At 44.2% G+C, this 13,306-nt stretch overlaps 1 protein-coding gene across 2 annotated transcripts in view; it reads left to right on the plus strand.

Annotated features, from left to right (window-relative positions):
- Positions 1-13,306, plus strand: part of CDON (cell adhesion associated, oncogene regulated) — a 55,116-nt gene that overhangs the window by 18,664 nt on the left and 23,146 nt on the right. The window contains exons 2-9 of one of the 2 annotated variants that reach the window (XM_074927564.1): positions 662-798; positions 2,943-3,215; positions 4,844-4,990; positions 5,407-5,550; positions 6,003-6,290; positions 7,138-7,407; positions 8,342-8,689; positions 12,563-12,855. In XM_074927564.1, coding sequence (XP_074783665.1) covers positions 723-798; positions 2,943-3,215; positions 4,844-4,990; positions 5,407-5,550; positions 6,003-6,290; positions 7,138-7,407; positions 8,342-8,689; positions 12,563-12,855 — 1,839 coding nt within the window. In that variant the 5' untranslated portion in view covers positions 662-722. The remainder of the gene's footprint in view (positions 1-661; positions 799-2,942; positions 3,216-4,843; positions 4,991-5,406; positions 5,551-6,002; positions 6,291-7,137; positions 7,408-8,341; positions 8,690-12,562; positions 12,856-13,306) is intronic. The other variant, XM_074927565.1, reaches the window with a different exon arrangement.

A 13,306-nucleotide genomic window follows, 5' to 3' on the forward strand; every position in this document is an offset into this window, starting at 1 on the left:
AGGTGTTTAATGGCCAAGGAAAGGACTGTCCTCTTGTAGAAGCAGCCGTGCAGATAAAAGTGTACCTAATGGATGCCCCAGAAGTATGTATGAGAAAGCACTGTTGGTTTAGGAATATAAATGAGAACGAGATTAATATTAGTGATTTTTTTTTTTTTTGGTAGACATTGCCACCAGTTGACTGTAAAGCACACGAGAAGGAGCAAGCAGATGACATGTCTCCGTAAGCAGGTTTAGAGCAGTTACGAGCAGTAGCTGCATCGCAGCGTGTAGATTCATAAAAACTTGTAAAACAAGCGTAGCCTGGTGATAGATGGTCAAATGATTATTGTTTGCAAACAATATTATCTCCAATAGATAAGCTGTTTACTTTGGACTTCAGTTCCTCTGGTTGGAAAGTAGTCTTAATTTATCAAGGCAGTATGGTTCAGCGCCGATGCCTCATACCCCAGCTGTGGAAAAAATCTTACGTTAAGAATAGTACTTGGAAACATAGTTAAGTTCAACTTCTAATTCATTTTTACAGATGGTTTCTATATTGCAAAGAATATTGGCTCTTTCCTGGTTGCGTGTTTTTTTTTTTTAACCCCAAACACTTTGTTGTAAGAGAGTTAAAAGACTAACTCCTGAAACTTACAGCGGACATCTGTTTGTTTTGTAGCTGTTTCGGTGCCTCATCTTAGTCTGGAGCTTCGTGCTTTCAACTTCTGTAATTTGGCGCTATGCATCCGGATCTTGGACACTTACAGGCACTGCTCTTCATCGCTGCCGCGGGTCTCCTCTCCGTCAGGAGTTCAGGTAAGGCCTTCTCGCCCCAACCGAGGTGACTTGTTCACAGGTTTCGGAGGTTGGGTCTGTACTTCTGAACAAACAACGATTTGGAGCGCGTTTCAAAGTGGCCAACTTGAACACGTATTATCCATATTCTGCTTTTAAGGAAGCATGGAGCACTTAAGCGTAGTCTTAAGCTGAGTATGTGACTTTGCTTTTGAAAACTTGGCTCAAAGCAAGTGCTTGAACGTGGAAGACTCTGTTACATAGATTTGTTCTTTGGGATCTCTGTGGACTTAGCTGGATGCCGATTTTGCTGTGTACAGTGCATCTTGTGTTCCCATGGGGTTGGGAGGGGTTTGAAATTTGCAGGGAGAAGGGGGAATCAGATCTTTGAAAGGCGAACACTGATGCGTGGCTGCAGTTGGAAGAGCTCTTGCATTTAAAAAAAGAAGAGGGATGGTTTTAATTGACACATCTGCTCTGTGTAGTCAGCTTGTCTTAACGTAACCACACAAAAAAGAAGCTTTTACTACTTTTAGCACTTCATAGCCAATCGTTATAAGCAAATGGGATAAATTTTATTTTTCAAGCAGTCATATGAGATAAATTCCAGCTGCAGGGTCACTGCTACCAATTTTGGCTTTTACACTGAGCACAAAGTGTTGGTGTCATGGGCAAGGGCAGGGCTAGAGATGAAAGTAGCAGTGCAGTTTTGTAGAAATTGGTGGCTAGCAAGCTAAAAAGGTCACTGCTTTTCTCTTATCCCTGGAAATTCAACCCGAACTAATAGGAAAAACAGTTTTCTAATTAAAAGCTAAAAATGGACATCTGGAGTCCTGTGAAACGCTTGGATACCATTTCTATGGATTTCATCTTTTTTGTTAAGTGAAGCCACACTTTAACTTCCAGTTTTATGTTTATGCAGATAGTTTATGGTTTTATTAAAAATGCACAATTTCTCATCTGAAACTCATAAACAGAGCTTGGATGGACTGACTTGAGAAGAAAAGCATGAGCTGAGGGCCCCACCTACAAGAAAACCGTCTCTTCTTTGGATGTCATTTAATACCATCTTGACCTGTACTATCTGGAATTCCTTAGCTCATTTACAAATGGGGAATTGTTTTCCCCTGCCACCGTGTCGATTTTTAAATATTTTTTTTGTTTTTCTCCCACATTTCTAATCAAATAGGAGTTATTGGTGTTAATTGCCTTTTGCTTGCTCCTTTCATACTAAGTCTTGGGCGCAGAATTCCATAGAAAACAAATGGAAATAATTCCCAGTGTTTCATGGGCCAGGATAGGAGAAAATGTCTTCCAACAAGCAGGAATTTTCTCCTGGCAAATAAATGGATACTCATAACCAAGTTTTGTAGAACTGAACCTTTTCTTTATTAGCAGCTTTTCCTGTTTCAGTTCATCTTTACTCAGTAAAGATAATGGATGCCCAATTCATCATTCTCGTCCTGATGAAGTCCATGTATTTGGAATTAACAAGAGCCTTTGCTGTTCCTCCAGCTTTTTTTTATCCTGCTATTTTTAATTAGTTCTGCAGACTCGGAGACGGTTCTGCATAAATACCTGGCAGGCTGCTACCATTTCTAAAATTTTACAAGTCACGTCCTGGCCCACTTCATGTGGGACAGATCAGCTACAGCTGCGTGTTCCCAGACTCCATCTCTTCAGGTGATGGATGCTCTTTCACTCCGAATAAATCCAGTGGGATTGCAGTTGTTGCTGCCTCTAGCAGGCATGGTGCCTGTGCACGCTTAGGGGTGTATCTCACCTTCCTGTAGTCTGAACCCACCATCGTTTAATCGTTGTTACCCTCTTCAGGGGGTTTGAATCTTGACGTTTTCCCTGGTGTTTGAGAGAGAGCGCAAATCTGTCATGAGTTCCTCTTGCAGAGGAAAAGGTGACATCTGCTTGAGTATCACTGCAGCTTGGAGCTTAGAGACCCTTTACTTGTCCGTGTTTGATGTGAATAGTCTTTGAGCAATATTTCACCTTCTGATGAGAGAAGTTTGCCAGGTCGGTGAGCAGTGGCAGGAGCGTTGCTATAAACCAGGTTATAGTCTTTTGTGTGGGTCAGTGCATCATTAACCTTATCACACGTGTTCGTGCAAAATGCTGTTTGCTCACTGAATATAATTGTTATTTCCTTTTAGATTTAACTCCCCATTTTATTTCTGAGCCCTCATCTACTGTCCAGAAGTCTGGTGAGCCAGTACAACTCCGCTGCTCTGCCAAGCCCCCCACGGCTCGCCTTTCTTGGCTGTTTAATGGAGAGCCTCTGGACAGCAAGGCAGGAGAGGTGGAAATCCAGGCAGGATCTTTGACAATCGTCTCCCTCAGCCTGGCAACGTCTGGCCTCTATCAGTGCATTGCTAACAACAGTGTGGGTGCTGTTGTGAGCAGGCCTGCAACAGTATCGATGGGCAGTAAGTTAATTTTTCTTTATATTCTTTATTCCTTGCAAATTACATAGACCTCAACGGGTTTGTATGGTTTGTTTTTCTTTGACTTTTAGGAAACACTTAGTTTCAAGATGTTTGTTTTTTGTTTTTTTTTTTTTTTCCTCAGCCAGTACTTAGTATACGATCGATTATGCACTTTCCACCAATTTTTTTTTTTTTCCTGTGTCATCTGAGACCTGTCAGGTGATGCAACCCTGGAACATATTCCCCTAGAGAGCTTGTGGTTCCCGATCCTTGGAGGCTTTTAAAGACTCAACCAGACAAAACCACACCTGATTGATTTAGTGTTGGTGACAGCCTCATTTGGAGCTGAAAGACCTCAAGAGTCCTTTCCAGCAAATACAAATATTATTCAGTGACATAACATTTGCTTCAGCAAATGGACCTGAAAGTACAAGGTTCCCAAAAGCTTCTTTTCAAAAAGGATCTTGAAAGAGCAACTGAGCTGCCATGCCATTGCAGAAGCATGCTTGAGAGTTGAGGAGAAATGAGTGGAAATTGTTGCCTAGGAAGTAACCGGGAGCTGCAGATTTTCCTTTTCACTTGTAGCATTTTGTTTGGTTAAAACTATCTAGATGTTCTTCAGGTGGGGACAGTCTTCTGTCCTTTGAAAGACCATTTCCCTTCTCTGTTGCACTGGTTCTTCGAATCAGTCTTTGCCTTGGTGTTTGATCTGAAAATTATTGGATCTTAACTTCAGAAGAGGAAGGGCAATGTTTTCTACATGGAAAGGGTGATGTGGTGCTGAGAATGGGAGTATAATATTTGTCCATGAGCATGATTTGTCTGCTTGGGGTTGCAGGACTGTCTGAATCAGGCCTTTGTCAAGCAGGATTTGAGTGATTTCTCTGTAAGGGTACCTCATCTATGGAGCATGTCCAAAATCCTCCTGGGAGGAAAATTTCTTATAAGTGAGAGAAGTAAGTGTTTTGGTAAAGTACTGACCCATAGCAAGACCCTCTCAAGAGAGCTGTAAGAGTGGCTAACCTAGAAAAACTTCACAACCTAGAAGATGCTTTGAACATGAAGGGAGTAGAAGAGCAGCTTTCGCACTTTTCTCCTCACTGTGAGAATTTTAGTAGCAAATTAGAAGGTGCTGTGAGCTGTTGAGGCTTTCTGCTTGCCTCATCGCTCATGGCACTGAGTGGGAGGCTCTGCTGTACTCGGTGTTGTCTTAATTATCATCACAGAAAGACAATTTCATGTTTCTTAGGCGTGGGCTTCCTGCTGTTTAGTGTAAATTGTCTTCTGTAGTGCCTTCAGAGCCCACGAGCAGTCTTCTCTTACCAGTGTCATCTCGGCTTGCTTTTCCTGGAGCAGCTGAGGGAATGTAGGAACGATTTGTTCCTTCCTCACTATTCCCATGTAAGATCTGGCCCTTTCTATAGCAAGGAAGTGTGTGTGCATGGGAGGGTTCATGCTGTTACGGGCTGCAGAAAAGACCAAGCCTGTTGCTATGAGTGTCCAAATGCTGCACCAGAGAAGATAATCGGCTTGAAACCAGCTATATTTTAAACACAAATACTGCACTTACTGCCTTTCCCCCTTTCCCAAGCCTTGGCTGCTCTTAACCTCTTACCAATCTCTTCTAGGTTTAGCTAATTTTGATACAGTGGTGAAACCTGCCGTAGCAGCAGAGGAAGGGGGTACAGCTTTCATTGGATGCGAGGTGCCAGAAAGTAATCCTAAAGCACAGGTTCGCTTCCAGGTGCGGGGAAAATGGCTGGAACAATCAACAGGTGAGATGTTTTATGCCACTGGTCCCCAATAAAAATATCCAATAAAAGATTGCCTGGATTTTTTTTTTTCTGAAAACTTAAGAAAACTTCTAGAAACTTGCAAAATCACAGAATCATTCAGGTTGGAAAAGCCCCTTGGGATCATCGAGTCCAACCCTCAGCCCCACTCTACAAAGTTCTCCCTTACCCCACATCCTCCAACAGCTCATCTGAACAACACTTAACTTCATCTACAAGTCACTTTATTTAAACCTACCTTTGTAAATTAATATCCTTTGTGTGGCCAAATTATTTATTTGTGATTCACATTTAGAATAGATTGATGCATCTGAGTTATTTAAAATAAAAAAAATTCAAAAGGAAGCCTTGTTTTAAAATTAAACATAATCTTCTTTTTTCCTTCCCCACTTCTTTAGACAACTACCTAATTCTTCCATCTGGAAACCTGCAGATTTTGAATGTATCGTTAGAAGACAAAGGATCCTATAAATGTGCAGCGTACAACCCAGTTACTCATGATCTCAGAACAGAACTCACTGGACGTAAGCTCTTAGTCACACGTGAGTATTCAGGTCGGCTTTCCACAATGAACGCATCTCAAAACTGAATAAATAATAGCCCAAAGATTTTTTGCATGGGCATGTCAACCTGAATACCCACTGGTCTCAAATACCACGTTATGTAAAATCTGTCCTGCATTATTTGCACGTTCAATTCTTATTTCCCCTTACAGTGGAGGAGCAGCACGGCTGCTTTTCAAATCCCGAGGACAGAGCACTTAGCAGTATCACCTTCTCAAGGGCTAATATTCCAGTTGCCAGTTGATACTGGTAACATTCCAGTGATTTTGGGAGCAGGACTTCTGGAAGAGAGCATTACAGCATCGTGCTTGGTCACAAGTATAAGCAGCTGTGTTTGAAAGACGCGACAAACCTCAGGCCTGGAGGGCGGGATGGGAGAGGGTGGTTTAAACGGCTCCTTGTAGTGATCAGCCTCATCTCCTTCCTTGCAGGCTCTTCCTCGGGCGTCTTCCACATACTGCACCCCCTGGCACCGCAGAGCCTGGCGGTGCCCCGGCACAGCGCTCTGACACTGGAGTGTGTTGTCAGTGGGCTGCCTCCAGTGCCCCTCCGCTGGCTTAAAGACGGCCGGGACGCGCTGAGAAAAGGCAGGTGGAAACTGCTGCACTCCCATCTGGTGACGGACAGGCTTGAGGCGACGGACTCTGGAAATTACTCCTGCCTGGTGGGAAATGAATCTGGAGTAGTGAAATATGTTAACTATTCACTTACTGTACTTGGTAAGAAATAAAGAATTTTTCACGTCCAGGCAATGAACAGTCTCTTTGTACGCTTGCTGGTGTGGGCATCTGATTACAAATAGCCTAACATTCTTTCTCAACGTAAGCATATTAAAATAGAGAATAAAGATAAGCTCATAATGACCATATCTCACCATCTCTGCCAAATTAAAATCCATGATTATTTATCCCTTCAAATCCTTCACAGCCTGAAATAATTAAACAGTAAAGGATAACAAACTCTGAGGGAAGAACTGATCTGCTCCTTTTTCTGCAGAGCGCCAAGTGCATATGGGGTGCAGTGTCAATACTGTGCCAGAGATCAGATGTTTCTCTTTTGGGGTTGTATATAAGCAAAAAGCTGGCAAGGAGAGGTGATAGGTTTGGATGAGGACAAAAACAAAAGCAAAAGAAATCTATTTGGCCCCCTTTGTGTGGCTGCAGGTTGTTCCTAAACTCTCCTTTGTAGTAAATTTTCCTGTTTGAGATTTTTGCCTCCCTGACTGTTTTTGTTTGGTTTTTGAAATGTACACATCAAAGTAACTCAGAAAGCAATTTGTTGAGACACAATATATGCTTTGTTATGGGGGTGTCACTACAGAATTAGTTTGAAAATACAGCTATTTCTTTTATACTATCAATGCAAACATGACTGGAATAGAAGGGAGAGACCATTAAAATAAGCATGTGTGTGGGAAAAACAACTCTAGGCTGCACAGATCTAGATGTATGTGGTGCTTGCTTAGCCTTTGTATATAAGTTTGTGTGATATTTTGCAGTATTTTCTTTCAGGACTTGGGATAAGATCAACATACAGTGGTTTATGTAAAATTCTTTCCCTTTGTAGAACCTGCCTCCATCTCCAAGGGACTGGAGGATGAAACCGTGGCCGCTGGAGCGACTGTGCATTTCTGGTGTGATGCCCGCGGAAGCCCTGCTCCCACCCTCACCTGGCTGCACAACACGGCTCCGCTCCGTCTCTCTCCACGGCATCTGTCGACGGGAAACCGCCTGCGGATCCGCGGCGTCACCCAGGAGGACTCCGGCCTGTACCAGTGCGTCGCAAACAACGGCGTCGGGTTTGTGCAGTCCACTGGGAGGCTTCGTGTCCAGCCGGGTACGAGCGCTTGCAGCCCTCAGGAGCTCAGACTAGGCATTTGTACTTCAAGCTTTATTCTGCTGGGGTTTTTTGGTCTGTTTTTTCCCCCCTAGGTTATCTATTGATTTGTTTCTGACTGCTGTTTGTAGCAAATCTTACAAACAAGGTGCTTTCAGTTGAATTTTAAGAGTTGTAGGTATTTCTGGAGTAGTGTGGTTACTTAGAACCTAGATTACCAGTGGCAATTAAATTGGCTTATGATTAAATTTGACACAATTTATTCTTAAATAGAATTAGGGTTCTGTTGTACTGGATTAAGTGGTGTTCTTAGCAGTGTTGGCTGACAAGTAATTATGCCTATATTCCATATCCTCAAGTTTACAAAACAATCATCAGATTTGGGGTTGATGCACGCTTCCCCTGTACCGGGTTAGCAGGTACCAAGAGCCTTTTTGATCGCTTTTCAGTCTAACGTACTTTCTAATACCTAGAGAACTTGATTTCTGCTAGTACAAGGATGCTGGCAAGGCCACTGCTGTTCCTGTTCCCTCCCTCTCCTGTGTAGTTGAAGCTTTTGACCTCCTCTGTACCTGCTGAGATTGATGGGAGCTCTGCAGAGGCTGGTTGAGCAGAGATTTTGTGGCTTGCTTGTCTGTGGAGTGGGCTAAGCCAGTCTTGCATGTACTGCCTGGCCCCCTGACAGTCAAGTCTTTGTTATTTAAAAAATTTGCGGTGTGGTTTGAGTGTAGCTTTCTATTTAAGTATGAGTCTCAGCTGATCAGTCTGGAAAGGAAGGCTGAAGAGGCTGTCTAGAGAAGAAATAACTGTTAAAAATGGTTAAAAAGAAGCATGTGTGACTTTTTTTAGTTGTGCTGACTCTTTTTGGCATTAACTGTCATATTCCTTAGCCAAATTAAATCTTTGGCTTGATCCCCTGCCCCCCCTTCCCCAGGCTCTAGGCCAGTTATAGTCTCCCCACCAGCCAGCGTCGCTGTGGTAGATGGTGGGGACGTTACGCTGTCTTGCAATGCCACCGGCCTGCCTGTTCCCACGATCTGTTGGTACAATGGCAGCGGGCTCCTGACTGGTCGCCCTTCCCAGGTGCTTTGTTCAAAACCACAGAAACCTCCTCCAGCAGGGCTGGGCAGCGCCGTGGCAGAGCCCACCCACTTCTCCATGTCTCGGGCGGGCTCGAGCTCCTTGCACATGAGGAATGTGACTTCGGAGCGTGCCGGGGAGTACACGTGTGAGGCCGTCAACGAGCACGGCTCTGTGGTGTCCAAAGCCTTCCTTACCGTTGGTAAGCTTAAAGCCCCAACTTGCTCCCATTTCAGGTTAGAAATGCCTCAAAATAAGAAACTAATGAAGGTAGGTAGTGCAGGTATCCTGGGGAAACAAAGCAGAGCAGTTGAAGCTGTCATTGTGGACCAGTTCCTCCCTTCTACCTTAGGCAAAGGAGAAATGGCCGTGTGTATCAGCATCCTTATCTGTGATAAAAAATGTCCAAGCGTGGTTTCCTTTTATATTTCTTGAAATTGCTACTAGGAAAAGACAGTTCTTTTCTAAAGGCAAGATGGGAAAGAGATACTTCCTTTCCAACTATTGGAATATTATGTGATACTAATTAACAAGTTTAAGCTCCCCCAAGTTCCCTTCACAAGAACTAAGATCCAGGTTTTTAGTTAAATTAAGTGACTTAAGCTTCTCGGCTCTTTCAGCGTCTTACCTTAGTAAATTTAGCTGAATGTCAGTGGGATTTGACGTCAGCAGAATTAATATGTGGCCCTGTATTTCAAGTTTTTTGTTACCACTGATTAGAGTTTAAAACTAACAAACAATTTGAAAAGATGCTTAAGCAACCCTTAGAGGAAGAAAGAAAGAAGAAAGCTCAAGAAGGTGATCCCATCCTGTAGTTATTGTTGAACCTTGTTGGGTGGAAACACAAAACTAAATATCATCCCAGAACTCAGTCTGTGTCAAACAGAAATATCCCACTGCTTTGCCTCAGAATTTTATGGCAGTAAGTTCAATTTTAACGTTTTGTTTATTAACTTTTATCGATTTCTAATATGTTGTACTAGCTGCTGATTATGGTGCGGAGGGTGGTTAAGGCATTTGGTTTTGATATAAAAGTCCTTAAGTAGTTTCTGGGAGCTGTTAGGGTTTTAGAACAGTTCCCAACCGTGCCAGAAGACATGCTCAAACATTTAGATGGTTTAATGAAGAATTCGTGCCAGGTAATGCTTCCGAAACACCTGAATGACTTAAGCTGTGATTCCAGCGCATGTCTTTGGTAGAAGGATCAACTTAAGCAGCTCTTGGCCTCAGCAGCTCATTCCCGTAATTTGCTTTGTGCAAGAACACAGTAAGAGAGTTTATTTGGCTGAAAAATGTATCCTTTTTTTTTCTTTCTGCTGGATCTATTCCACGATGTGATTCATTGCATGGTCTTAAAAGCGGGCAGGGCAACTTAAGCTGCCATCATAGTGAGAAACCACCAAAATGTTAAATGATAACCTTAGGATCCTAGACCCATGGCGCTTATTTTAAGGTCTTTTTTAGACAGTTGTGGTGTTTGCATGCATGGCAGTAGCTTCCCAGAGCTACTAAACACGGGGTTAATTCTCCAAAATAACTTAATCTAATGGAAATGAAGGAGGAAAAGACACTCCAGGAAGTCTGAGGAGCGGGCGGGTTAGTATAAAACACAAGAAAGAATAGTGTTTATTGCAGGTAGGTAGGTGCTCCAGCGGAGAGCAGCCTGAAGTTGTTTTTTACAGAAGCCAGGCACCGCTGAGAAGTCACAGGGTGATGGGAAAGCCTTGCTAGGCATGGGGGACTTCACTGCTGTGCTGTGTTTGGATTTGCAGAGCGCTTTCCCAGCCTGGGCTAAGGTACTCGGAGAGCTGGTAAGGAGGGAGGATCCTCTGGTTGTTGAAGAAGCAGGGAAGCACTGCCTGGGAATGTAAGCTGTTTGCATAGCAGAGCAAAATACAAAGGCTTCTCCACTGCTGTCCAAACCCAGGGCACGGCACGGGTTGAAATCTGGTAGTGTGTTTGCCCCCCTGTTTCAAGAAGAGTGTAGAAGAACAAGCAGAGGTGCTGGGAAACACAGCAGGTTCATAGGGGTGCAGAATAGATTTTGCAGGGGGAGAGGCTGAAAAGGTGAGGGCTCTTTGCCTTCAAAATGAGGCAGCCGATGGGGAGACTCAATAGCCAGCTATAAAATACTGGGTATTGTGGAGAATGCGAGTAAAAGCTATGAACACATTTTTTTAATGCCCAAATTTGGGACATTCAGTCCTCTGGTTGCTGTCAGAGGCAGGATTTTGGGCACGTACAGCCTTTGGTTTGTCCCAACTTTGGTCAGTGGGGCTGGGAATCCAAAGAAGAAGAGTAAGTCTCAGTGGCTGAGGGGAAAGGGATGGCACTGAATGCAACAGCCCGAAAAAGTTGCATAATGACACAGCAGCAAAGAGAAGTCTGATGTGCTGGTTTATATGGGTAGCAATTATGCCAGAAACTTTGCAAAAAGAGCTTAGATCCGAATTGCTTAATGGAAATTGTTACCCGGGGGTTATTTTCCACAGCAAAAACTCAACCTCCTTGCCAGTTGTTGACGCCTCCCCTCTCGCAGCAATAAACACGGCAACGACTGCAGGTCTCCTGTCACCAGCCTAAACCGCAACGCATTCTCCACGAGCAAGAGTCCATTTCCCCCACGGCAGCGGGTGTCAAACCATCCTGTGCCCACCCACAAATCCTCCAGGTCCACCACAATCCAGTGGGCCTTCTGCTGCCTCGAGCAGAGACGGCATTTGTTTCCAATCTTAACGCACGGCGGCGTGTCCCCTTCCCGCTGCTTCGCTGACAGTAGATACCCTTTTGCTTGGAGACTTGTTCTGGGGGCGTCTGACGTTTTAAGCCAATTCCATCTGGCTTTGGGGACGTCCTCCCCGTGTTGTTCCCCTCTTCGGTCTCCAAACTTTGTGGCATTGCTAAATAAATAGGAAGAAACAAACACGGAATGCTTGCTGAGAGCGTGGCTTCAATTTGAAAAGAGAACTTTCCTTCCCTTCCCAGCTTTTAAAAAAGTGGCCAAAAATAGCAGCCACACTTGCTGCTGGTATTTTAATGGAGGTTTAGAGGAATCTGAGTCAGCCAGGCTAACACTGCCTAGGCTTTACATTACCAAGGAATTTGTTTGTTTTGTAAACCAAGTTCCCTTCATTCCCTTCCCCTTCCAGACCCCGGCGTGTAACATAAACCTACACAAATCTGAAAGGACGGACAGGGCTAAGAACATCTGGCAGTGCCGGCGCTGCAGCCTGCAGCCTCGAGGAGCTGTGCTGGTTCCCAAACGTTCCCGTTTTAAGCACTTACATTTGCTTGTCCTGGATAATCTCAGATGTCCAACCTGCCACCCCTTTCCTGCCTGGAATGCTGACGAGCCCTGTGTCGGCCCAACAGTGCTTTTTGTTTTTTCTCGTGGCCTCTTTCGAACTACTGATATTATGTGTACTTTTTTTTCGTACCAGGCAAAGTAAATAGGATGGAGGAGACTGGAGCAGGATTTCTAGAAATGCGTCGGTATTAAATTGCATGTTAGATCTGCCTGTAAACCGAGTTTATTCTCAGCATAAATTTTCAAATGAAGTAGTCGAGCTGTGCGCCTTTCAAAGCTGATCAAAATTACAGCTGAAACCTCAGAAAACCGAGGTAGGAGAATGTCCTCTTGTGCACACGCCAGTTCAGGCCATGAAAAGTTCCTTGTACAACTGCAATTAATTTAAAATTACTCCATTTGTGTCACAAGTGTAGCTATGTATTTTATTTTTTTTCTGTTAACTTGCATCGCCACTACTTAATTTCAGAGATACTAGTCAAACCATGCCTGCACAGTTGCATTTTAGGTTTTCTCTCTTTGCTACTGTGGGGAAAAAACCCAAAACCAGAACAAAGTAAACCAAAAAATGCTGTTCTACCCTGAAAGAATAGGCAGTGTGCAAGGGCACGTCTTGGAAGGGGGCTCAGGTCTGCGTGGACATCTCTTGAGCTGGCTTTTTGCATCAGGGCTTGTTTAAAAATGACACTTTTAAATGATTTAGTGCCCCCTCTGCACAGGGAAAATGTACCTCATCTTCAAGATGTAACCAGACTCCTCCCTTTACAGTTCCTTTAGAAACTGGCATGAAAGCAGAAGAAATGGCTCCTGTGGAGATTGCCCAGAGTGATGAAAGCAATGGTGATTTTGGTGCACAAACGGCGTTTTCGAGCTCGCCTCCAACAAAACTGCCTTTGGGTGCAGCTGCAACGGAAAAAGCCTCAAATGCTGCCGCTCCCCCCGAAGCCCCCATCATCCTCAGCCCCCCGCAGACGCTGAAGCCGGACATGTACAACCTGGTGTGGCGTTCGGGGCGGGACGGGGGCTCGCCCATCAATGCCTATTTTGTGAAATACCGCAAGGTACCGTTTCTCCGTCGCACTGAAGTAGTGGATTGATGGATTTTAACAGGAATGTAGTGTCAGGCCAGAGAGAATATAGAATATTGTTGAGCCGCAGCATTATCACGCAGGCAGCTCATTTTAGGGATGACTGGAGTTGGGCACAAGTATGCTGGTCTGTCTAGTTTTAAGTGAGATTTATTCTGCAGAGCCCAGGCTCTTATTTCCTTTACAGTATCGTTATGGTCTGTGGGGAATGGGGCTCCAGAGCATATCATACATGACTTCAGTGATGTTAAAAATGCGTTTGTGTGAGCAAGCTTGAAGCTGGTAATACTTCTCACAGGTGATTAGTGACAGAACAAGGGAACGGCTTTAAACTGCAACAGGGGAGGGTCAGACAGGACATGAGGAAAAAATGTTTCCCAGAAAGAATAGTCAGAGTGGAACAGGCTGCCCAGGGAGGGGGGAG

Source organism: Athene noctua, chromosome 26, assembly GCF_965140245.1.
Source record: "Athene noctua chromosome 26, bAthNoc1.hap1.1, whole genome shotgun sequence".
Lineage (NCBI taxonomy): Eukaryota > Metazoa > Chordata > Aves > Strigiformes > Strigidae > Athene > Athene noctua.